The sequence below is a fragment of the Chelonia mydas genome, chromosome 1 (genome assembly GCF_015237465.2).
Source record: "Chelonia mydas isolate rCheMyd1 chromosome 1, rCheMyd1.pri.v2, whole genome shotgun sequence".
Lineage (NCBI taxonomy): Eukaryota > Metazoa > Chordata > Testudines > Cheloniidae > Chelonia > Chelonia mydas.
The window spans coordinates 120,202,096-120,228,193 of record NC_057849.1 but is presented as its reverse complement, the minus strand read 5'-3'; the positions used below and the strand labels follow the sequence as shown (position 1 = coordinate 120,228,193).

The following is a 26,098-nucleotide window of genomic DNA, read 5'->3' as shown; positions in this document are numbered from 1 at the left end:
GACTGGTTAGTCTTTGCCTTAAGAAAGCACCCTCCATTTTAACCTCCTTCAGTTCTATGGCTGTTTTCTGTATTTTTTTCTCGAAGTAGATCAAATGTGCTTTAACTTCTCCCACATCTTTAGAGAGTTCACATGTATCGTAAGATAAAAGATCAAATGTGGTACTTAAAAAGTCCTTCATAGCTGCAAAGTCCTGTCAGAGAGACTATTGGGTTTCCTTGACATTACCTTTCTTTGGAGATTCAAGCTTGGGTCATTTAGGGTATGTCTACACTGCAATTAGACACCCACAGCTGGCCCATGTCAGCTGACTTAGGCTTGCAGGACTTGGGCTAAGGGGTTGTTTAATTGCAGTGTAGACATTAGGGTTCGGGCTGCAGCCTAAGCCCTGGACCCTCCCACCTCCAGGGTCCTAGAGCCCAGGCTCCAGCCTGAGCCCAAACATCTACACAGCAATTAAACAGCCCCTTAGCCTGAGCCCTGTGACCCTGAGTCAGCTGGCACAGGTTAGCCAAGAGTTTTTAATTGTAGTGTAGACATAAAAACAAGGAGTCTGGTGGCACCTTAAAGACTAACAGGTTTATTTGGGCTTAAGCTTTCATGGGTAAAAAAACCACTTCTTCAGATGCATGTACACATACCCTCAGTGTTTCTATTTTTCCTAGCAGAATCCCTAATAACACAACAAAAATGGTCCCTCTCTTCTAATTAGTAAATTTCTGACAGAAGGTTGTAGTTTAGGTACCCAGGAGCCCTTAACACAGTGAAAACACAGGGACAGGAGCAAGACAGAAGCAGAGAGAGAAAGTCAAGCCGAGGCCGCCTGGAAGCACAGTAATGTGGCCCCAAGATAAAACTAAGAGAAAATGCTTTTTGAATATATTGTGCTGGCTTGAACAGCAAATAAAGGAACTGTCTCCTGCAATTTTATTCCTCCTAGGTTCTGAGAAACATGACCTTGTACGTTCCTTGTAAATACACAAGATTACATTAAAGAAAATACCAGACTCTGTTGTCTCTTGTCAATTTCTACTTCCAGCTGCAGCACCTGCAAGGCCCAGAGCTTTGGCTAGCTGCTTGGGTAACATTACTAAATCTTTCACATGGTCGTAACTGAAGATTGAATTACTTGAAGGGAAACTGAAAAGATTTTTATAAATAAAATTCTGAGTAACCAATGACAAAATCTGTGGTATTTAATGACATTGTCATTTTAAATGCAGAAATTAATTTTTTAAATTAAAAACCCTATCAAAAACTGATCTATTAATTAAGGATTAAAGGAAAAATCAAAAACAGAAGACATTTCCCATAAATTAAATCCCACACACTAGAACCTTTGATTAGTCCACAAAGAAAAGTAAAGTAGAAAATAACATGAAAATATTCCCCCAACGGAATAATAATTTTCTGTTATCAAAGAACAACATACAGATGAAAGTTTTTTCTTCCTAACGTCTGTAGATTTTTATATTGTCCCTTACTTTAGTATCTGAGAGTCTCCAAAACATTTAACAATAGAAATAACAACAATTTCTCCTTCTCCTTTCCCAGCGTGTAGGAGAAATAGGTTGCCTTGTTTACAGGCTGGTGTTTGAGAGAGCATGGGTGCTTGGTGCCTTTGTGTATGTGTTTTTGAAGAGTCTTGTCACTTAAGAGTGTGAATTCCACAATCTTGGTGCATCTACTATAAAAGTCACTTCTTCTGCACTCAGAAGCAGCCTATTATTAATATCAGTGTCATGGCAACAGTGGAAGTTTGCTGTCATTGCAAGCCGTGGCCACTAAGAGAGAGGTGTTCTGTCAGGTGGCTAAAATCAATCCGTGAGGAATTTCAAAATTGGAATTGCGACCTTGAACTGGACAGTGCTTGCAATTTCTAAAACTGCACACCGTATTAGTTAAAGACAGTTGCAACAAAGAACTTTTAAAATAATCTTCACCAATCCCAAATACAAACACCATAGTTTTAAGATGATTCTATATAAGTATATTTCAGGTTGAGGGACAAATATTTGAAAAGTTGTTGCAATTTTTTAAAAATTGCCCTGACTGTCAACTATATAGAGAGGCAGTAACAACAGTGTGTGGATAGGATGAAGGGCAATATTCTACTTGTTCTATATCCATGAGGTTTCATATTTACTGCATTGTGCATCTTGTGTTTTTAAAAGGGTCCTATGTCATGATATAAAGAAAGGAAGAATAGTTTAATGGTTCAGCTCCGAAATCAAATTATGTTCTGAATTGCTTTAGTAAAGAATCTACATAAAATCTAACACTAATTTGATGCTATTTACACTGTGGATGAAATTAAAGTAAGTACTGCAGTACCTTTACTTGTACTAATGATTTTCTCTTTGTGGAAAGCTATGCAAGTTTTGCAAATTAGTAATAGACTAATGATTGGAGAAGGACAGCACAGCTGGCATTTTGGATTCCTAAAACACAAGTGTAGGTTTATTTAATTGTATTTATTTACCTAATACATTTATTTGTCATGAATTTCAGCATGTCCTTTGCTTGAAGCTTGCACTGTCCATATTTCAGATTATTGTATTTAAACACATTCTTATTTCAGTGGGTCACCAATACAAGACAGAGTGAACTGATCTACAATAGAAAACTGGAAAGTACATTCAGCTTGAATGTACTGGGGACTTCTAGCCAGAGCAGAGGGGGAAGTAATATCATGCTTTTAAATTCTATTGCAGCAGAAAACACTAAATCTTTCCAGATTCCTCACTCAGCTGAGCTAGCCTTTTCCTAGATCTAGCCCCTGTTTTGGAAAGTCACTGACAGCTGGTGCTGTTGGTAGGAATATTTGAAAATCAGTGGAGGGAGAAGAAACAGGAAAAACTCTATCCATGTGGTGATTGAATCATGGTCACAGCAACAGTGCTATCAGGGTTCTAGCATAGTTTCACTGACCAGTATGGAAAGGCGTTGTTTTTAGAATCATTTTACTACTATGCTATTGAGACTATTCATGCATAATATGGAACATACCACAAGGTTTCAATCGTAGAGGGGTCACGGCCGGCATGTTGATCATGACAGCAGGAGTTACAGAAGCATTTCAAACAAGGAACCTGAACCATGGCTGATTCGAGGATCATGTTGAAAGTTCTGCTTTCTAACTTTGGTTGGCTGATGTCCCAGCTTTTGAGTCATAGAATAATGAACAACAAAAAATGTGTAAAATGTTAGTGGCATACAATATTAAAGGCTTTTAGTGGAATGAGCCTTCATTTCAGGTGCATAAATGGATAAAATGCCAGGGAGTGGACCAGGGGTGGGCAAACTACGGCCCGCGGGCCACATCTAGCCCTCCAGCCAGTTTATTCTGGCCCTTGAGCTCCTGCTGGGGAGCAGGGTCTGAGGCCTGCCCTGCTTCTGTGCACCAGCCGGGGAGTGGGGTTGGAGGCCGCTCTGTGTGCACATGCTGAGTTTGCCCACTCCCGGAGTAGACTATTGATATTATCCCCATTGATAGTGCTCCATTTCTATTTCAGTACTATGTAAGCTGCCTTTTCTGAGAGATGTCTCTTTTGTTGTTGTCTCAGATTTCATATCTTGATGTTATAGATGTTTACATTAGAGAGAGATGCTTGCTGGTTTGTTCACAGCGGGAGATAGTAAAGTAATGCACAAAGGATCTGCCACAGCCTGCCTTGTGTCCCTCAAGCTCAAGCTTGTAAAACAACAGAACTACACCTTTTCTTTCATAGCAGAAATTTTGATTGCTGATTTCCCCTCAACCCCAACAATTAAGGTTGAGTCCTGCAATACTTACTTACACAAGGTGGCCTCATGGAAGTAGTGAGACTGCTGCTAAGTGCATAAGTGTTTCAGAATCAGGCCCCTAGACTGCATGTAATGTAATGCAGTCTGGGAAAGTTAGCAAAAACATTTAATTTATCTGCATGTTTTCCTGTAGACTCCATGCACAGGTAAAAATGTAATCCACTCAGGACCTTGATGCAGAAACATGTTACCCAAAAGATGTCAGGTTAGAGGAAAACGTTTCGTTTTCATGACTGAAATCTCTTATAGTAATTCATATCCATGTGTTGTAACCTGTAATGCTTATCTTGGGTTTGTACACAGAAGTAGCAAGTTGGGGTAAGAGCACAGAAAGAGACCTACCTAATTTAAGTTAAGCTCTTCTAAGATTCCAGAGCCAGGCTTAGTTGAAGTCAGATATAGTCATGTACAAAATATGATTTTTTTCCCCACTGGCTGCTGGTTATTTGCTGAACAATTAGTTGTTAATTTAATTTTTCATGCCCCTCCAGCTCTTTATTATAAAAAAAAATTGCTGGTGATTTTTAATTTTTTACACACACAAACTATAAAAATAAAAGTATACAAGATCACGAATGCAGTTTCATAGATGCATGTCAACTGATTCTGCTTAGAGAGGCAAATTTGAATTGGTCTTTTGTGAAACATAGAAAGTTAGCTAAACTATGTGATGGCTGTCTGTTCTAGGGCTAATAAGAATCTTAATTTAATGTTAACTTTGGTAGCCAGATTTGTGAGACCAGTTTATTGCAAAGTAGGAAACTGAATGCATTATGGCTGTTTAACCGTAAACATCATTTTGCCTGTTTTTGAGGTACACAGAGAATATTTTGCTTTGAAAGTGAGTGGGAAGCCTGAACCAGAATTTATTAAATGAGAATTTTGTTTAGATAATATAAGCAAATGCCCCACCCTCTTGTCACGTGAATTGAACCAACATCTAGCCAATGGACCTACCCAATCTGGCCTGCCAAACCACACATCTGGTAAACCTCCCAGATGTACTAATTCTCAGTTGGCTGTGAAGAAGAAAGCAAAGGCTGGGCATACTTAGAATTTCATTTAAATATGTGGCTTTTGTTTCTGAATCATTCTTAGTTGTTTTATCCTTGGCCAAAACTGTCAATTTCTTTTCTTATACTTGGGCTAATCCAGGCTTTTACATTCCTTGTAGGAATATTAATCAGAACACACAGACAGAACTGACATTTGAGGACCTTAAGTGCCTTGAAAAATAGATCGGAAATATCAGATTTATCACCATCTTTCCTCAACAAGTATCCTGCAAAGAACTTTCCCCTTGTTTCTGCATAATGACTGCACAAAACTATAGCAGTTCTACAGTAAAATGAGTTGATTCTATTTTATTTTTTGTAGGTTCTTATACGGCCCGTATTGCCGTACTATCTGAACTCCTTCCTGCAGTACATTAAGAGATGTGACTAACATCTGTAATGTGTGGTTAATTCTCTCTCTCTCTCTCATCTTCTCCCAAGGGGAAGAAGAATGTGTGCAGTATAGTGTTTTGATTTGGTAGGATTTTGTCTCTGTTTTAATGTACATGCTGCCATATATTTATATTAGAGAAGGCAAGGTTGTAGCACACCTTGCACGTGGAGAGGAAGTTGTTTGGGTTTGTAATGGCCCTTAGTTTCTGTGGGAGTTCATTCCACAATCTCAAACTAGCCCATGAAATGGCTCTGTCTCATGCACAGATAAGCTTTATCATTGTGGTAGAAAGTTCCATTGTGACTGAGGAGTGGAGTTGTCAATCACGATCTTCATCCCAGAGCTTTACGCAACATTTTCCATATTCTGGGCCTCGTCCATGGAGTGCCTTGAAGATAATGACCAAGACTTTGAACTTGACTCAATATTCTATGGAAAGCCAGTGTCAATAGTGGAGGACAGTTCTGATGCACTGCTGCATTCTTTATTAGTTGGAATTTCCTACTGGGTTGATGGCTTCATGACCAGATATATAACACTTCTGTAGTCCAGCTGAGAGGAAACAAAGACATTTATAACTGAGGCCAGGTCCAGCAGAATGAGATGGAATCTCCTAGCCAACTGGAGATGGTAAAAAGCATTACTTGCAATGCTGCTGTATGAGAGCTTAGTATCAGTGAGGAATTCAGGAGTGTTCCTAAATTACAGACCAAATGGACCAATTTTGGGTCTTCACCTTCAACCAGAGGAGACTGCACTGTGACTGCAAACACATCAAAGTTCTTTCCTCTCTCTTCCCCAGCATAACCTCTGTCTTGCTTAAATTCAGCTTCAGTCTGTGAGCTGATCTCATCCAGTCACTTGGCCATCTTGGTGCTAGTGGTATAGTCATATGTGGTGAGGGAGAGGTCATCCGCATATTGTTGGCACTTAAGTCCATGCCATGTAACCAGATCAACTAGTGGTTGAATATAGATGTTGAATAGGGCTGGAACGAATCGATCTTTGTGGGACTCTGCTAGAGAGATGTCTAGTGGTGGAGGTACAGTTTTCCATCACTATTCTTTGGGTGTGACCCTCCAGGAAGGTGTTAAGCCATTTTAACACATTCTCTCAGCCACTGCTCTAAAGGGGTACATTAGTATCCCATGTTTGACAATGTCAAATACTATAGGTAGGTCCAAGAGGATAAAAACAAATTTGTACACACTATCCATTGACAGCAGGAGATCATCCATCAGTGCCACTAAAGCTTTTTCTATTTCATGTCCTAGCCTTAATCCAGATTGTGCTGGGTCTATTAGCTTCAATATTCGCTTGAATTATATGAGTTTATAGTTGGCCTTTGGCTAGAATCTCTGAAAGGTTTTTGAGCAATAGAATGATAGATGTATTTGCTTTACTGAAGTCTGCGTTTTTCCAGGTCAGTTATTTTATAAACTTCCTTTGTCTCTTAGAGTTATGGATAAAGCCTAGGTTGAATGTTTTTACAGTTACCTGAATTTACAGAAATCTAAATTTCTGGCCTATTTATTTTAGGTTTTGTATGTTTTGAACTGTACCTCCCTGTGAATGTTTGGGAGGAAATTTGGGGCAATATTTTTAGTATAAAAGTAAGGAGGTCCTTTTAAATGTAATGTTTATTGGCTATTATTTGAAGTTCACTAGTGCCTAAGTGTCCCAATCAAGAATAAAAGCCTTGTGATAGGCAATATACAAACAATTCTAGTCCCCGCCCCAAAGAGCTTACAAATCATTTAAATGACCGCACTACACCTGAATTTCAGGGGTGATGTTGTCCAGGCTTGCTGGAGGAAGGCAGTAGTGTTTTATGGGAGGAGGTCAGAAACTGCTGCAAAAAGGTGGGTGGGGGTCAGCTTGGTGATGCTGACTCGTCCCTTGGGAATGTAAGGGTGGAAGGTTTAAAAAGGTGCAAGCCCTGGCGTTAGAAGTCCTTTCTCCAGGCAACAAAAGTCAGCCAAGCTAATTGCTGGCACCTCCTTGTGGTGGATGTCCAATGCAGGTACTCCATAGGGAAGGCATCCTGTGACCAGATAAATGGCCTGGTAAAGAACTTAAAAAGGAGGTGTTGGTTAATGGAATGGAATTGGGGTGGGGTAGGGTTGGGGCTCTTATGACTGGTATGGCAGGGAGCCAACCCCCCTTTCTATGAGCCCACCTTAACCCTCCAACAAGGGTGGGTGGATGGTAAGGTCCAAGCCGTGGGATGGCTGGGGACCTGGATGGAAAATGAAGGGTGGCTGATGGAAACTCCGGGTAGTTATTTGAATGAACATGGAGTTGCCTGAAATGTACACTTTTATCTGCCGGGTAGTCCCAGACATCTAATAATCAAGTTGTGGCCTGATTAAATCCATATCAAGTGTCTCCTGTCCTCCTTTTGGTATAGCCAGACAATGAGAAACACTATACTTATCACATGGTAATTAATCTTTTTTTACAAAACCGTTGCCCTTATGTTAATTATGAACAGATTATGATAGATGTCATTAAATCAAGAAAACCATAAGAATAGTGGCTGTTGCATTGTTGCTTTCTGACATGATGTCTTTGTATAATATTGTGAATAAGCAAATAAGTAACAGAAATAAGTAAAAGTTTGTGCTATACCATTTAGCACTTGCTATTCTTTAATAGTCATGGCAGTGATTTTATGGACTCCTGGGAAATACTTAATCCTTGTTTTCTAAAACATCAACATGAATGAACTGGACATGTGTATGGGTTTTCATGTACATTAGTCTAATCCTGAATTTTCTATGATTCTTTGGTTGCAAAATTGCTTTTTCACTACCAAATTCCTAGCCTAATACAAAGATAGAAATTAAAAGAAGAGGAAACAAAAGGTTGTCCTTATTGTTGATTTCAATGTAATTCCTGAAATCAACTAAGACAAAATCTAATTAAACCACATAAACACGAGAACAATAATAAAAAAAACCTAACCCAAAGCCAAACAAATGAAAATAACCTTCCTACTTTCAAATAACATTTAAGATGATTCCCCCCCAGCTTAAACCCACTTTGAGAAATAAATTCATTGCAAAGGCAGAAACACGAAGATATTATCAGTTCTGTTTCCTTAATCTGAAGGAAGATGTAGATTCATCATGTTACAGTAGCAGTGTTTTTGTTGTCTTTCTGATGGTGGTATTTGGCCAAGAAATATGCTGAAATCAAAGCAGAAATCTCTCGTGAAAGTGTTTGGGGACAAAAGACTAGTGATTAGTTTGAATTCTTTTGGAATTAGAAATTCTTTAAGCTTCCCCACCTGATTCCTTTCCTCTCTATTTGCTTTCGGATCTATTTCTTGTGTCTTGCCCTTCTTGTGTCATCTTGTACCAGTACACATGTAAGACACAAGTTTGGTTTAATAACTCTAAATAAATATTTCTTAATGCATTTAGAGGCAGAGATGGAGTGAGGAAACTATCTGTGAAGTTGATGGAGGCCCTCAAATAACAGATACTACTTGGGTTGGGGATAAATTTCTGAAGGTTCGGTACCAATTTTTTTGTCCTGCTGCACTGTCATTTAGCTTTTCTCTCTACCCTGAAGTAATATGTATGTCACTTTGTGGAGGAGAGAGGCAGTGAAGCAAATCAGTCTTGGTGCCAGAAGTAGAATACTCCATGATGTTATAACTTTAGGCCCTGATACTCTGAAAAGATCCAGGTGGGTGCGTGCTTGCACTTCCAGACAGTCCCAGTAACATCAGTGGAACTCCTGGTGGGCATAATGGCCCTCCCCATATGGATTCCTTTGCAGGATCAAGGCCTTAATAGTGGCGTGAACAGCTTAGCTTATTTTTCTCCATGAAACTATTAGAGATTTGGAAATTCTACAGCCAGAAAGGACCATTGTGATCATCTAGTCTGACTCTTGTATAACACAGACTGCAGGACTTCCCAGAAATAATTCCTTTTGAACTAGAGCATATCTTTTGTCACTGAGAGCAGCAAATGTGGGAAATGGAGAGAAGTTAAGGGATTGTAAAGGAGGTATAACAAAAAAGGTATGTCTACTTATTGTTTTTCAAAAAGAAAAGGAGTACTTGTGGCACCTTAGAGACTAACAAATTTATTTGAGCATAAGTTTTCCAATGAATGCATCTGATGAAGTGAGCTGTAGTTCATGAAAGCTTATGCTCAGATACATTTGTTAGTCTCTAAGGTGCCACAAGTACTCCTTTTCTTTTTGCGAATACAGACTAACATGGCTGCTACTCTGAAACCTGTTTTTCAAAGTTGTTCCTTCATGGTGCAGGAGCAGAGAAAACCAGTATGGAACTATAAATTTTTTTATGAAAGAAAAGCAATCCCAAGTGAAAGAGGGAAATATACTCATAGGAAAAATGTGATAATTAAAAAATAGAAAAACACAATCTAGGGGGGCAGTAGCAAGGAAATAATTCAGTTTAAATGAAAAGAGATGAAAGATGGTGGAGCTGTAGAAGCATATACAGACTTGTGAAAAATTTTTACTTTCTAGGTGCAAAGAAAGTTAGTTTGCTTTTTTGCAGAATCACCAAATTGTGACTTTGGATTATCCTCTTTGTGTTTAAAGCCATGCGCTGGGCTAGGTTTGAAAGTGTTTTTTCTAATTGCACTATTTTGCACAGGTTGGATCCTTGTTAACCCCATGATGAACGTACAACAGCAGTGCAGGGCCCAGAGTAGGAAGAATGGTTCTAACATAGAAGGAAGCTGGACTGGAATTAGAAGACCTGGTTTCAGTTCCTGGCTTAACCAAAGACATGCTATAGGACTTTGGACTAGACATTTAATCTAGTTTGTGCCTCAGTTCCCCATCTATACAATTTCCTACCTTGCACAGTTGTTGAGAAGATAAAATCCATTAATGTTTGTGAGGTACTTAGATAGTATCATGATTAAGACTATATAACTACCTAGAGAGTGATCCTGAGGCTCTTAGCAGTGAATCCCCATCACTTGTAGCTTCTTCAGGATGCAGCAGCAGCATGCTAGCTTGCGTCTGATCTTATTCTGTTCACCCTGTGTTCCTCATTGCCTGTCACCACTGTTTTCTTCTTGTCTTATTCTGCTAGAACTCCATTGTTGGTGTAAAACTGGAGTAGCATAGCAGGGAATCAGGCCAAGCTGGCATACTGAATAATTTGGTCATTTAGTTGCTAAATCTCTTCATATTTTGTTAATTGTAATTTATTTATTACCTATTCCAATCCATTTCTTATCTTCTTTAAAAGAAAAAGCATAAATCTTCCCCCAAGGTTATTTTTAGTAGAATCCCTCTTGGCCCCATATTTTTTACCTTGACACACTCATACTCCTCCATTCTTTTCCCGTACCTGAACTCCACAGGTTTGTTTTGCTTGAATGTGAAGAGGGTGTTTTACTGTATTGTGTTTTAGACTATATGTGGTGTTGTTCCTGAGCACTTTGGCATGTGGAAAGCTATGTGAACAAAATAATTATTCATGATAGAAGGTTTGCCGGCTTAGTCACTGCAATCTCCAGACACAGCATAAGAATTTTTGGAAAATCATGTGACTCCCTTTCCCCAGCTCTGTTCTTCCATAAGCTGAGCTCTGGGGGACCCAGAATACTTACTAAGTCAAAACAATTAACCTCAGCATTAATTACCTTCTGATCTAGTTCTCTCAAAGTCAGACCAGTAAAATATCAGTACAGCAATGAGTAGCAGGATAAAAATGTAAGAATGATCTTATGCTAGAGGGAGCACAGGAAAAATACATGCTTAGAACAATGGAGTCCTAACATAGTACCATTGGACACAACAGATGAGTTTCGATACTATACTTGGAAAAAGCCCTCTTTTAGAAGGCTGCCCCTTTTGCTAAAAATATCATTTAGAGAAGAAAATGCTGAAAGTATTGTAATTTTCCCCAGCAATGGTCCAGGCCAGATTTATTGGCAAAGGACACCAGTTATGATTGGTAGAGTCAGCTACAAAACTTTTATCAAGTTCAAGCGGGTCTTCCCAACCTAAAGCTTTGGATAATGAATTGGACTGTTTGGATACCTGAATACTTTATTTATTTATATGAAATGGAGTGATTAGAAATGGAATGGGAGAAGGTCAGCTTGAAGGTCAATTGAAAGAGTTGCAGAGGAACAAGATCTAGTGTGTACTTCCCCCTCAAAGATACACACATTTTAAAAATACAGCACAAATACTTTGGTATCTCTTGGGGGAGAGATATAAATTGGTATACCACCACTGACTATTGAAGCTATACTGGTTTACACGAGCTGATGATCTAGTCCTGGGGTTTTAAAGAGACAGGACATTTGCAGTTCACTATTTATAAACTGCACCTCCTTGGTACTGAAATTCCACCCTAGTAGAGACACTATGAACAACATCTGTTCCTATCAGCCTGCACCTTATTTCAATTTTTTTTAAATCACTTGTTTTATGTATGTGTAAAAAAGAGATGTAAATATAAGAGATTAATTTGCCAATCTCATGTATACACAGAAGAAATGCATTCATTTTATTAGTACCCTCAATCAATAGTTCAACATATTGTTGCAGAAATGTGCTTTCTTTCCTCTTTGTCTTCATTTTATCTTGATGGCACCTCTCTGTTTATAAAACCAATAATCAGAAAGTTTCTCTGAATACAGGTCATGGATGTAATTTTGACTACATAGTGTTATGTTTCATTCCCATTCTTTTTGCTTGCTGGGAATCTGAGGATGATGTGAGGCTTATCTATGAAAGCATTAAGCTATTTATAGGCTGTGAGTTATTGTTGAGATGGCTTCCTTTCAGGTATATGCAAGAGAATTTATTTTTCTTTTCTAACTAGCGGATCTAAAGTCTTCAACCTAGACTAACTGAATGGCAAATCGAAGGAAGAGTAAGAAGCAAAGGACAAATATAAACTGGCATTAATTTTTTTTTGAATTACAGGTAATGGGACATTGATCGGAGCATCTGCAAATGTTGTTTGTGCAGGAATTGCAGAACAGCATGGCTATGGCTTCTCTTTCATGGAATTTTTCAGGTACATTTTTAGACTTGTTACTTTAAATTTCTGTTTAATTTTCCCTTCAATAAATGTATCCGGAAGCCTGATATAAAATATATTAAGTAATAGGCTCAGTTAACATTTGAAGATGTTAGAAGAGAGTTGATAAGCAGTACGTGGACCTACTGCAGTAAAACAAATTATGTCTTTATTGCTGGGATTAGCCAAGCATCACAAACATGGGCCTGCAGAGTTGTCAGATCTATACAATTCAGGTGGAAGTGGAGCTCCTCAGGGAATAGAGAATCTGAAGATAAGATTTCAGAAAGTGCACCTGACTTCAGTTGACAAGACCTTGGCTTGTTAATTCTAACAGGAAGCTTGGTACCTGGGCACAGTCTGGAAGATTTGGCATAAAGCCAGTGTAACTCCATTGAATTCAGTGAAGTTACACTAATGTAAAACTGGTGTAATGAAGCATCAGTCCCACTGCATTCACTTCTAAGCATTTCATTATGAGAAACACAAATGACTGAGAAGTTAGACCAGTGGTTCTCAAATTATGGTCAGTGGACCATTTGCTGGTCACATGATAGAGGTTTCTTTTATTCATTTCCAGCTTCTGTGTTACATTAACAAAGGTAAGATACATAGAGGGTCAGACCTTAAGCTGGTGTCAGTCTGGGTTGGTGTAGCTACGCTGAAGTCATTGGAGCAACACTGATTTACATCAGCAGAGGATGTTTGGCTCAAATACTTTTAATTTACTTTCCAGGTAACCAATTGCTGTAGCTACCTTAAGAATGTTATGCCATCTTGAATGAGGGAGGGAGGTAATGGTGAGTGGAAGAAGGAGGTCATTGAGACAATCTGTATTAAAATCTAGTTCAGAGAATGAAAAAGTTTGAGTTAAAGAATTTAATGACAAGTTAGATGTTGTCTAAGGGAAGTTAAGGGAAAAATGTATTAGTCCACTTTTTTTTTGGTGAAGGTCAACTGGACCTAGTGGCCATAGAGTACCTCTGAAGATAAAATCTGGGAAGGGGGAATAAAATAGATCTACTTTCTTATTTCAATTACAGTGAATAGTACACAGACTGGGAGTTGAATGTTTTTTTACTTTGATGATACAGAAAGTAGAAAGACATATTAGAAATGGAGCAAGATGAAGGAGGACAATGGAGGCAAAGGTTGAAGCAAAGACTTGGCATTTCCTAGTGGACCACCCCTAATATTTTGTCTGAAACCCTCTACTAATATTGAAATGAATTTTTCAGTAGTTTGTTAAACATATTTTAGAATGATTGTTTCTATTGTTATTTGTATATTATAATGAACATCCCTCGTATCACTGGGCCATAGTCTGGTACCCTTGCTCATACTGAGTAGCAATTTGCTCCATAAACTGGGTCCCACTCAAGTGAGTAGGATTACTTGTGGAGCAAGGTTCTCTTCAGGCTAAACAAGAGTATCATAATCTGGCTGTTGTGACAAAAAATGTAAGGAGTTACTGTAAAAGAAGTATTTCACAATTTGAGCTACTCTATACTTAATTTAAAGTGGTCAGAAGGCGTTCAAGGGACTAAAACTGGCACTTATTGCATTTTGCCATTTAATATGTTTTCAAGTTCCTCCAGTCTTTAAGGTGATGATGGGAAGGGATTGATGGGAATTGAGAGATGAAGGACTAAAAATCAAGCCCAGTTAAAGATTAAATTACATTTGATTTAGCCAGAATACCATACTGGGTTTATTTTTTACCACTTAACTTGCATATTTGGAGCAGAGAATACAGGAAACTTCTTCTCATAATTTCTGTCCTTTCTTTCTTTTTTGTTTTTTTCCTCTATCTCCCCATCTCTGCTGCTTTCCCTTGTGCTGGTTCTGTGAAAGCTACCAAGCCTGCATGTGGCAGAATCCAGAGCTGGGACATTGGTAATGCTGATGAGAGAGCTGTAAATTTCTGACAAATCCACAAATATGCTGCTGTTAGGAGAATTTGACCCAAACTATCCCTTTAGACCCTAACATCCACATTTTCTGATCATGAGTTTCAGAAGGACATAATGCAAATTAGATCTGTGTCACAAATTTTAAGTTTCAGGACCTTTTTAGACTATTTACAGTCTTATGCAGGGAGGGTGATACACAGTGATTGCTAGTATACTTTTAAGAAATTATAAACGGGTACTTGTACAAAATAGGGTGATGTAGAAATGATGGGCTTATTTTGGATTGCTCTGTGCACATTTGCAGACATTCAGATTGTCCTTTTAGGATTTAGCTTTTCCATCAAGAACTTTGACTTTTTGGAAAAAAATCAGAAACAGAAAAATTTCCCCAGTTGGATTTCACCCTCGTGGTGACACATTCCCCCTTCTTGCTGTGCCATCATGGCACTGCATGAGAATCCATCCACAGGAGGTGGAGTCCAGCTGGAGATACTGGTCCATAGAGCAAAATGGGGCATGAAGCTCCTGAACTCCAATCTCCATGAGGCACCTTTTCCAAGTGACAGTTTTGTAGCTGAAAACTGAAAAGTTTTCAGGTGTTCCGTTTTTCAACAAAAAGTCAAAATTTTCCATGGAAAGCTTACATTTGTCGTGGGAAATTTAATTTACCCAAACACTAAATTTTCCATTGAAAAACAGTTTTGATGCAAAATTTTTGACCAGCCCTACTAATTATAACATTTCAAACTCAATGAGAAACCCTCAAGGCGCGGCAGAATCACTCTTCCCCTGAGTGGTAGGATACAGGTATTGTCAGGATGCACCCAGAACCTAGCTGCTGCCGCTGCTGTGTCTCAGAGCTTGTCTAGATGAATAGCTAGTGCACTGCAAGCCGGGGTATAAATCTACCTTGCAGAGCATGCTGTGCACTAATTGTCTGTGTGGACCCTGCTGCCACACACTAAAAGTTCCGTAGTGTGCTTTGATCTACCTGGCTTTGGACTGGTGTAACTGAGAGTGGAATTTGGCTAGTAGTATTTTATTGGAACTGTATTTATGAAAGGAACGGCAAGACTGTTACTGATGAGGAATTAATTCACAGCTAAGAATCTGGCTTCTGCTCTCTACTTTTTGTATTTCTGTAGGATCATAGCCTCTGGTAATCCCCAGTCCCAATGTTTAAGTGCAGGTTAGTGGCACTAAGGGGGAATGCATGAATACCTACATGTGCTATTCAGAAGGACGCTTGTCAGATAGAAGTAAAATAAATACTTTCAGAAGCTATTAACCATGAATCTTGTTTGGTGGTTCAAGTTTGTGGGCCAGATCATCAGCTAGTATAAATTGCCATAGCTTCATTGACTTCAGTTGGAACTAGGTTGATTTACACCATCTATTGATCTGATGCTGAAGATTGATTTTTCTGTATGATACACTTCACATCTGTAAGACTCAATGTTAGACTATTCCAGATACCTTTCATACCATTAGCGATATAGTTCATTTTCCTGCAAATACAGAACTGGGCACTATGATATATTTTCTAGTGTTTTATCCAGGCTAAATTTATAGTCCCACGTGAACAAACTTCACCAATTCCTTAAAAGATATTTTAGAGGGCTAGTAGGAAGCTTTTCCTGATAATTCTTCATTATTTTCCATTACTCCTAGTTACATCAGTATTTCAGAGTGGTCCCATCTGACCTTAAAAATCTAGGAATACAGTACTAAATAATTCTACTTCTCCATGGAGCTAACACACTTCCTAGATGTGTAGACTGTTGTTGTGGCCCGTTTAACAGGGTGGCAGGACTTTGCTGTTAAACATCCTTGTTAACAGGTTTCTAAAATCTGCAGGTAAATACTGAATGATTCCTGCTGAGTCACTGTGGCTCATTAAATCCAGTTGGGATGTATGAGCATGGGAGAATCTCTCAAGAGAGAAGGAACTAAGACAGAGGAAATTTTGGAGGAAAAGCTCGGATCAGCCAAGTTCAGGAAGGAAGTTTTGGCTGAGGTTTCAGTTGTATTATTATTTTTTAAGTTATTAATGAAGCTAATTAGCTGAAGGGGATTAATAGGGGGAATGAGTCTGGACACTGACTCAGCATGTTGTACTCTGTTGAAGATGGGAAGGGAACTCAGCCCATCTGCATTATACCCAACCACTACCCTTAGAAATTGTTTAGCCAAGCACTACTTATTTGCTTTTTAATGTTTCCTCCTGAGCAAATCTCTTGTTTCAGTTTGTTTCTCTTTGAACTTCGTCCAATTTGGTAGTATCATTTGGCTAATATGGAGCCCAGGAATTAATACAATATTCCAGGTGCACTCTCACTACAGCCATGTAAAGAGAGAGTGCCTGTATTTTTCCTTTGTTCTTTGACCTGATATCTTTGCTTACAAATATTTAAATTACTCTAGCTTTTTCTGCAAGCCTTTACCATTTCAAACTCATGCCTAATTTCCTATACACTTTTAACCCTCAGTCTCTTTCAGTACGTATTTGCCCCAGATGCAATTGCTTGCATTTTTGCATAAACATGTCACCATAGGATGAAGACAGAAGAAAATATATTAAAGTTTTGTGCAAAGTATTATACGAGTGGTGTGTGGATGGCCACAAGGATAAACATTACAACAATAAATATACATACGGATGTGATGGAAAGCAGAAAGATCAGAATGCAGAGGGGTGTCCTCTGTACAAGGTGAATGGTAAAAATGTGAAAACCTAACGAGCATAGTATTTCTGGAGCTAAGAGCAATTTTGTTTGGCCCTGGAGCAAAACACCACCATTGTCTGTGATGAAAGATGTAATCAAGAAATCACAGATGAGTGATCAAGCTGTTTCATAGAAAAAGAAAGTGGCAAAATGTACTAATTTTATTTCAGTCAGATAGTTGGTGACTGGGAATTTGGTATGGTGGAGAATAAACTGGGTGGGAAGAATAAATAGAATTACTTTATACAATTAAGTAATTATATGGATAACAATGATTTGGCATTTGAAGAAGAGAGCCTGTAGGGAGGGACTGGTGTGGGCTCCTGGGGCCTAATTTAGAATTCATGGAAAAATTAAGTGTGTAAAAACATAGAAGTACTCACTATATTTTTGGCATGTTTTGTTATTCCTCTATTATTCCTATCCCTCATTATGGCATCTAGAATGCTGAATTAATATTCTTTAGCTTCACTGGGAGTAACAATAATTTGAAAGTATTTGAAAAATATTAGTTTATAGTGATAGATTCAGAAACAAATTGTTTTATTAGTAGGATTTATCCCTGAGGGTATACTTTATAACAAAAGTGGTTCCAGTAGGATATTCCATTTATCCTTGCTGGAGAGCAGTGACCCATACAGACTGTGATGCCTTCAGTGATGATTGTCACTCACACGTAGGAGGACAAATGTGATGTCTTAATGCTACTCCCTGTGCGTCCTATTTCCACAACACATTAAAATTGTTTGTGTAAAATATTGAGCTCTGCAAAGCCACATAAATCTCCTTACTTGATTATCTATAAGAGAGCAGTAGTCCTATTCCTTCCAGTTCATTTAGCCTATGTTCTCAGATTCTTTTATTACTAGTACTTCGTAAAAGTGCTGTCTTCCAAAAGAGCTCCTTGCTCCTCAAACTCAGTCTGTCATGCCACACCACTGCTCTTCTAGTACTGGGCCTGTCAAGAGTGCAGACTACCCAGTTGTACTGGTTTTGGTGATGGAGACATTCACTGAGGAATCTTACAGTGAAACTAGGGTTGCCAACTTTCTAGTCACACAAAAGCGAACACCCTATCCCTGCACCTTCCTTGAAGCCCTGCCCCCCGCTTACTACATTCCCCCTCCCTCGGTGGCTCGCTCTCTCCCACCCTCACTCACTTTCACGGGCTGTGGCAGGGGATTTGGGTGTGGGAGAGGTGAGGGCTCTAACTGGGGGTGCGGGCTCCAGGGTGGGGCCAAAAATGAGGTGTTCAGGGTATGGGAGGGGGCTCTGGGCTGGGCCAGGGAGTTGGGGTGCGGGAGGGGGTGAGGGCTCCAGCTGAGGGTGCGGGCTCTGGGGTGGGGCTGGAGGATGAGGGGTTTGGTGTGCAGGAGGGGGCTCCAGGTTTTGTGGGGGGCTCAGGGCTAGGGCAGGGGGATGGGGTTTGCGGTTGGGGCGTGGGCTTACCTCAGTGGCTCCCAGTCAGCGGGCTGCCTGCCTGTCCTGGCACCATGCTGCATGTGCCCTGGAAGCTGCCAGCAGGTCTGGGTCCTAGACAGGGGGGCGGGGCCAGGAGTTCCTGGCCTATGGGAGTGCAGAGCCCCGTGGCCCCGCCGTCTAGGAGCCAGACCTGCTAGCCGCTTCCACGGTGCAGTGCAGTGCCCCAGGACTGGTAGGGACGAGACTGCCTTAGCGCTGCAGCACAGCCAACCAGACTTTTAACGGTCCCTTTTCGACCCGGTGTTCCAATCGAAAACCAGACACCTGATCGCCCTAAGTGAAACAATCATTTAACTTGTGGCTTTTGATAGTTTTGTGCAGCTATGCAGCTCCAGAAGGAAAAATCTAGAACTGTACATGGCAGGTTTGCCATGCTTTCAGGATTGTGCTGGAGTCTCCAGGAATTAAAGATTAATCTTTAATTAAAGATGATGTCATGTGACGAAACCTCCAGGAACATGTCCAAGAAAAATTGGTAATCCTAGTCTCAGGATGCTTCAGAGTGCGGGGGACCAGCCCGTACATAACACAATTATGGGAGATGCTGCTAGCAGAAAGGAATTTGGCATTTAAGACTTTTTCCACTATTAGCATGCTTAAGGAATTCAATTATTCAGCCAACTTCATTTGGATTTTCCAATCACATTCACTTTTAGGATGAGACCAAGCACAGAGACTTTCAGCTCACTGAGATGAGAAGCTAGTTCAGCCTTTGAGCTTCTTCAAGTATTATGTTCTCTGCTGAGATTGCTGGGAAGGGTGTCAGTTGTTACTGGTGACTATCTGAAAAACAAATGAGAGATTTTCAAAAGCACTCAACAGTTGCCTAATTCTGCTGCCGTTGATGTCAGTGGCAGTTTTACCATTGACCTCAGCGGCAGCATCACTTTTGAAAATCCCACCCTAAATGTCCTCCCCACCAAAAACAATGAAAATACTTGCAATAGAGAGTGGTTTATTTTCATTTCATTGTGCTTCTTTGGTTTCATTTTTATAAGGTGTAGCAACAACAAGGAGGAAAATGCAAATTAATGACATTTGTTGCTTTGTTTTTAAGCAAAAAAGTGCAGAACAATTTAGTATTTTTGAGCATTTCAGTCTGAAGAATTTTTCCTTTTCCAACTTGAAATAGGATTTGTCTACATTAGGTGTAATTTTTCATGGAGTTTAGCATGTGTAAAGGTTTTCTTGTCTTCTAATTATGACCAATACTTTTGAAAAACATTGTTGGGTTTGTGGAAATTGAAAGTAATTGCTTTTTTTTTAATTGTGAAGTGTCTTTGATTGGATTAGCAAATTCATTTGCCAATTAAATTATGTGAAAATGAAAGAGTGAGCTTTGGGTCATACTCTGCTTTAAAAGAATAAATAGGATTAATTGCTGTGAGTCAGTTGTTAAAATAGTTTTTGTTTTACCTTTCATGCTGTATATAATTCATGTATCTTAGTACATGAACAATTACATTTAAAAGCACATTACAAAATAAGTCAAAATTGGGATAAAATCCACACAAAGCCCCAGATCCTGCAACCATTTACAAACATGCTTAATTTGATTACTATGAGTAATCCCAGGGTATGTCTACACTAAAAATGTATCAGCTGAAGCCGTGCTGCTGTCGTGATTCAGAGTAGATGCTTAACTACAGTGACTGAAGGAGTTCTTCCATTACTGTAGTAAATCCAGCTCCCCAAGAAGCAGTAGCGTGGCTGATGGATGAATTCTTCTGTTGTCCTAGTGCTGTCTACACCAGGGCTTAGTTTGGCTTAACTTCTTCTCTCATGAGTGTGATTTTTTTACACCCCTGAGTGACGTACCTGGATTGACCCAACTTTCTAGTGTAGGCCAGCCCTCAGTGAAGTCAATAGATAGTGGTAGTAAAGCTAAGAATGTGCATGAGGATTTGCAGGATTGCGGCCTAAATACTTCCCAGTGCACTTCTGCACAAGTACATTGGTATGCCCGTATATAGTGAAATGGACGATTAAGGCATAAAACAGTAGATTATGTATTTGGGTGAACAGCAGGGAAAAATTGACTATAAATATTTGTGCAAATTGAAAATTATTCTTTATTTGATCATATTTATGACTGTCTTGTGATCATCCCCTCTACACATTTAAACTTCTATGTGTCTGAATATTTGCCCCAAAAAATCACCAGAAGTACTTTTCAAGGTACATATTTGCTTGTAAAATATTTAATTCACATTTTGCACTATTTTACTTAATTAGGTAAATTTATCTAATGATAAGAACACCAGAAATAATAATATCATGTGGCATATGCAACTAATTAATGTAGTGTGGATTGCAGAGTGCTACCTACAGGTAAAAATATTTTCTGAAGAAATCACAGATAATTCTGAATAATTAATAAAGCTGAGACGTTCTTGGTGATCATGTAGAAGTTTCTGAGGACTCTTTACATGATTTTAAAAAGTGATTGTAAATAATATAATCTGTGTGTGTCTGTGTATATATGGAATACATGGTGGAATTGCATAAAGGTTTTGTTGACGTGAGTTTGGGAGGTTTGGATTACTCATGAGTGGCAAAACTATGAATACAGGACTCTTATGCCAGTAAAACCTTTATACCCCACCACACCATGATGTACACTTTGTAATATGATACAGAAATCTATTTTAGGAATTTTTTTAGAGAATTAAAAAAAAGTTGGGACAATTTCTTGTATCCCTCTACATGTTAAGATGTTACCATTTACCATTAGTGTAAATGCACAGGGTGCAGAGAGAGAGAGAGAGAGAAAATAAAATGAATACATGCAAACCATCTCCCAGTAGGACCTCAAATGGCTTTTTCACACACAAAAATTCCATCAATTTACAGTCAGATATCTTGGCTGCCTCCAGAAGGACCAGAGTGAGTGCTAGACTCTGCTAGGAACCCAGGAATCTCCCCTTTTCAATAGAATGGAGTTTCCATTTGTAGACTTGTAGGGCTGCAAAATAGTAGACATTAGGACCAAATTGTCTGCTTGGGTAAGTGAGCAGAAATCTTTTATACTAGCCAGGAATTTGCCCCCAAAAGTGACATTTTATATGCAGAAGAGATGTCCATGTCTCTGGGGACTGGATCTTGCCTGTCCTGGGTCTCAATCAGGTATATTTTTGGGTTATATTCTGCATTTGATAGTGTGGAGAAATGTATTTATGGAAGGTTGTTTTTTTGAAAAACAGTGGCTCTTTGGAGATACTCGAAGATTTGGAATGTGTGATTCAGTCTCTGGGAGACAAATTAGTGGAAAGGTCATAAGTATAAGATAAATTGCACCAGTGAGTGATAAATGTATTTATAACATCTTTCTAATTTATGGGATGGGTATGATCTCCATATTTAGGATGTGTGTGTGTATATTTTCTCCTATCCATGAAATGCAGCAAACAAAACAGTCACAACACTGAATAACAATAAGCCATAGAAGTTAAAAGTACCTTGTTGTTAAAATAAAAAGGGTAGGCAGGATGCAATTACCTTTCATTAGAATTTAGCATGAAAACCTGGGTTCACTCACTTTACTCTTTAAAAATATCAGGGGATCATTAGTAACCACAATTGTTCAGTACTTCCTTTTTATTGTTAGTAGGAATATAAGAGGATAAATACTTTAGTTTTAATTTATTTAATTTAATTTATTTTTAAACATGTTAGGTATGTCAAATATGGGTGGAAGTCATTCCAAGAATCAAGTATCAGAAAGACTAGCTTAGTTATAAATGTCTATGCTAAATGTAGAGATCATCCGGGTGACCACTGTTAGTAAGGACTATGTTAAGAATCAGATTCAAAGCTTGCCATGAGATAAGTCATGACCAATTTAAAGTAATTTAATGACTTACAAAATCAATCAATGAACAGCAAGGAGTTCTGTAAAGCAAAATAAGATTTTTGTCACGTTGACCATAACACATTCTCACTCATCCTTCCTGAATATTATCTTCCAGCGAACTCAATATCTAATAACATCTGGACAACATCATTTTGAACACTAATGATTTCCAGATAAACTTTTTGTCAGTGACAGGTACTGGACACTATATTGTTGTTTGTGCCATCATGCTCTTATGCACATTGCCTGCTCTTCTATAGGTTTTCAAGGAATCTTGAACTATAATTTTCCTCAGACAGCAAAGTCACATAAAACATTTGGTCAAAGTTTCTGTAACAATCTTATCATTAGCATAATACTTGAAAAGTAATGTATTTATCAGTGTATACATGCCAATAATTTCTAGTTTATTTTACATGTTGGAAAGGAAGTGGCAAAAGGAGAATTTGAGCTGAAGAATATCAAAGACAATTTAAAATCAGAGGAGAATTGGGGGTGAATATCTGGGGAGCTTTCAAGACCAGTAAGGGGCTACTTTCATGCAGTCTGGCATAGATGCATTAGACCTCCATGTTCCCATGTATCCTGGAGGTGGGGAGTTCATCCTTAGAGATGCCAGGCAGTGTTATGTCTATAGGACCCCTCTCTTGGTTTTCTCTCAAGAGGGTAACTTTAAAAATTATCTGGGGTGAGGGTTCACAGGTGACATGCTGAAGGAAGCCACTGAGGGGATGAATTGAATCCCTGCATTCCTTTGCTGTCCCAACCCTACCCCATTCCTGGCCAGTACTACTCACTTTTTGAGATGTACAGGCCTTCTGTAGCTCCCAACAGAGGTTATGATCAGTTTCTTGTGCTGTGGCCTTCTACCCTACACCATGGAGTTCTTGCCAGCAGGATCCATTGTCAGGATTATGCAGTAGAAGTAGATGCAGTCCCTGGGGTGAATCATGGCTTAGGTCTTTTAGAGTGTAAGGTATTGTCCAATGGGATGTGTAGAAGTCCTCTTGATTGAGTTAAATTTAGGGAGGACAGGGCACTCAAGAAGTTAGAAAATAGGACATGATGACCTAATAAGTATTTTTCCATCTTCACATTATTTCAATAGGAGACAGTGATAGTGGTAGCCAGTGAGATTTTGAGTAGTGTAGGCAAGCACTACTCAAACTTTTACTCAAAAGTTTCTCATGCACCTAATTCCTAACTTTCTGTTCTTCAGCTATTACAGCATTGGCCCTCCCTTGTACGGTGGTTTCTCTGTGTTGAACTGTGAAATATCTTGAGAGTTTTGTTATATAGACAAATGTCGAAACACAACACTTACTGCACATGTGTACTACATCAAATACATCTCATAATGGGATAATTTCTGTGCTAGTTTACCACTTGTTGATGTAGGTATTGCCATTATTGTCCTTTTATCAGAGGAGCCTCAGAATCTATATAATAAGATTCCAGGATTGTCACTCTGTCTGTGTCACTCTGAAGCCTAGAATGTCTGTTGAGTCAGTGTGAAGCAATAGAAACAGCTACAAGCACAGCTGAGAACTCTTTTTGTTTGTAATATCACCAGGTGCAATCATCACTGGGATTTGTGGTTTGTTAATGTCCAATTTTTAAATTCTCAGTCATTGCGACTTTATGCCAAGAGGCCTAGAACATTGTGATGTCAGAGGTAACTCAACCAATCACCACCAATACTCTTCAGCTAATTTAATGCAACAATTTCATTGGTTGTAGAATGGACACTGCACAGATGGTAGATTTACTTGGCCCAGGTGTCACACCTGTGTGACACGGGCAGAACCATCCCTTGGGGAGGGCGAATCAGGGCGACCGCCCTGGGCCCTGTGCTTTGGGGGGCCCTATGCTTCCATAAAATCGGGACTGTCCTGATATTTAGCCCTTTGTCCCGCATCCCGACTGATGTACAATCGGGACACCATTTGTCTTGATATTCAGGTGAGGAGGTGGGTGAGCGAGTGGGGTGAGGAGGCGAACGGGAAGGCGAGTGGCAAGTAGGCAGGTGGTTGAGGAGGCGAGCGGCAGCTGAATGGGTGGCCAGTGAGGAGGAGAGCGGCAGGCGGCGGGGGTGGGGGTGGGGGGGCGTTGAGGAGGTGAGTGGCAGCTGGGTGGGCGGATGCTGAGGAGACTAGTGGGGAGGCTGATTTCTCCCGGGCCCCGCACCCTCCTGGGGACGGCCCTAGACATGGGTTTTCAGCTACTAATATAAATAATCTCACTTACATTCTCCAACCCTATAGATGGGAGTAAAATCAACACCTCTGAAGGAGAAACCACTCTTCTCTCAGCTTTACTATGTACTGTAAATCCTGGTCTGATGCTGTTAATTTCATATAAATGAATGTTGCAGTACTGAAGGGAGATTATTTTTCATAGACTGAATGCTTTTGTGCAGGGTATCCAAACAGTTCTTAAACTATTGTTCTAAAATTATCCTCAGCAGATAGTTTATACATATTTTTGTTTTATCTAAAACCATCCAGAGAAAGAGAGAGAGAGAGATTTTCTTTAAGTACCTGCACAGTGATGGTATTAGATGATTCTCAGGAGATGCTTTCTGTGCCAATGTGAAATCTCTAGTGTTAGTTTAGAAGTTAGTTCCCAGCTTTATAAAATATTGATGTCAGATTTTTGAGAAATGTTTTGAAATGAATAAAATAATCTTTCCATGGAGAGATTTTTGAAGGATCTCCCAAGACTAGGATTTGAATAGCAGGTGGGGGTGAATTGTGACAAAATAAAGCATTAGTAAAGCAGAATGGTTGCTCCACAAAATGGATGAAGGACTAGAAAATATTCTGCAGGGAACAGCTCTTCATTGGCAGAGGGATGGCATCTAATACAAGTCTTTTCCATCACCAATGTATCTGACTGTGATGTTTCAGATTTAAGCCTTGACCAAATAGATCATTTGTAACTGGTTGAGAAACAATATTCACCTTTCCAGTAACTTCTTCAAGGCTGCAAAAGTCCAGTGGTTTCCTTCATTTTTCACAATATGTATGAAGACTACACTGAGTGTCGCTTCCCCAGGATCAAGTAAAGCTATTTGGGAAAGTATTGCATATGAATTTGCATAATTTTATAGTGCAGTTCAATACCCTACAACTAGAGCATGGCTAGTTATCCATTGTTAGGGGATACATTGACTGAGAAAAGGAATATTTTATATTTGATTAAACTCCTGCTGCATGAAGGCAGGTGTTATCCTAGTCTCTGTGGTGATGTCTGCTTTAGAGTTGAAGTAAACATGCTTTTGTTAAATGCTGAAAAGCAAGAAGTAAAGGTCATATTTATCATTATGCTGATGTGCTTGTCACACTTGTAGTTTCGAAATTAAAAAAAGAAAAAACCTAGTCTGTTAATTCAGAGATGCTACTTTTTATAGCTAAAAGAGGTCAGTACATTATTTTTCCAGATAATCCATCAATGCCAGGGTGAGTGAGTTTCCAGAGTCCGTAATGTTAATGGTTCAGCGAGAAAGTGTGTGTTTCTGTGCTGCCATTGTAGTCCAGCATTTTTTTCATTCTCTAACACCGAATGAAAGGCTTAATTGTTATCACGTAAGCATTGGCTGGAATCTTCCACAGCCCTTGAATTATACAACTCACTGGTTGTCAACACCCTTACTGTCTTTTCATTGCCTAGCTAGAATTGGAGAAACATTTAGGGGAAAACTTGTGCCTTGTGGTGCACAGCTGTGGGCCTGGGGAGGAGAAATCACAGAATCCCTACTGCCTTTTCTCCCCTGAAGTGAACAGCATGGCTGAATCTCTCCCTAGTGCTGGGAATGGGAACCCGTTAG

General features: G+C 39.3%; 1 protein-coding gene across 1 annotated transcript in view; it reads left to right on the top strand.

Annotated features, from left to right (window-relative positions):
• The window catches only part of OCA2 (OCA2 melanosomal transmembrane protein), a 340,000-nt gene that overhangs the window by 272,311 nt on the left and 41,591 nt on the right, over window positions 1-26,098 (top strand). Inside the window, exon 23 of the mRNA XM_007063202.4 lies at window positions 12,199-12,292. Within this exon, the coding sequence (XP_007063264.1) occupies window positions 12,199-12,292 (94 nt within the window). The remainder of the gene's footprint in view (window positions 1-12,198; window positions 12,293-26,098) is intronic.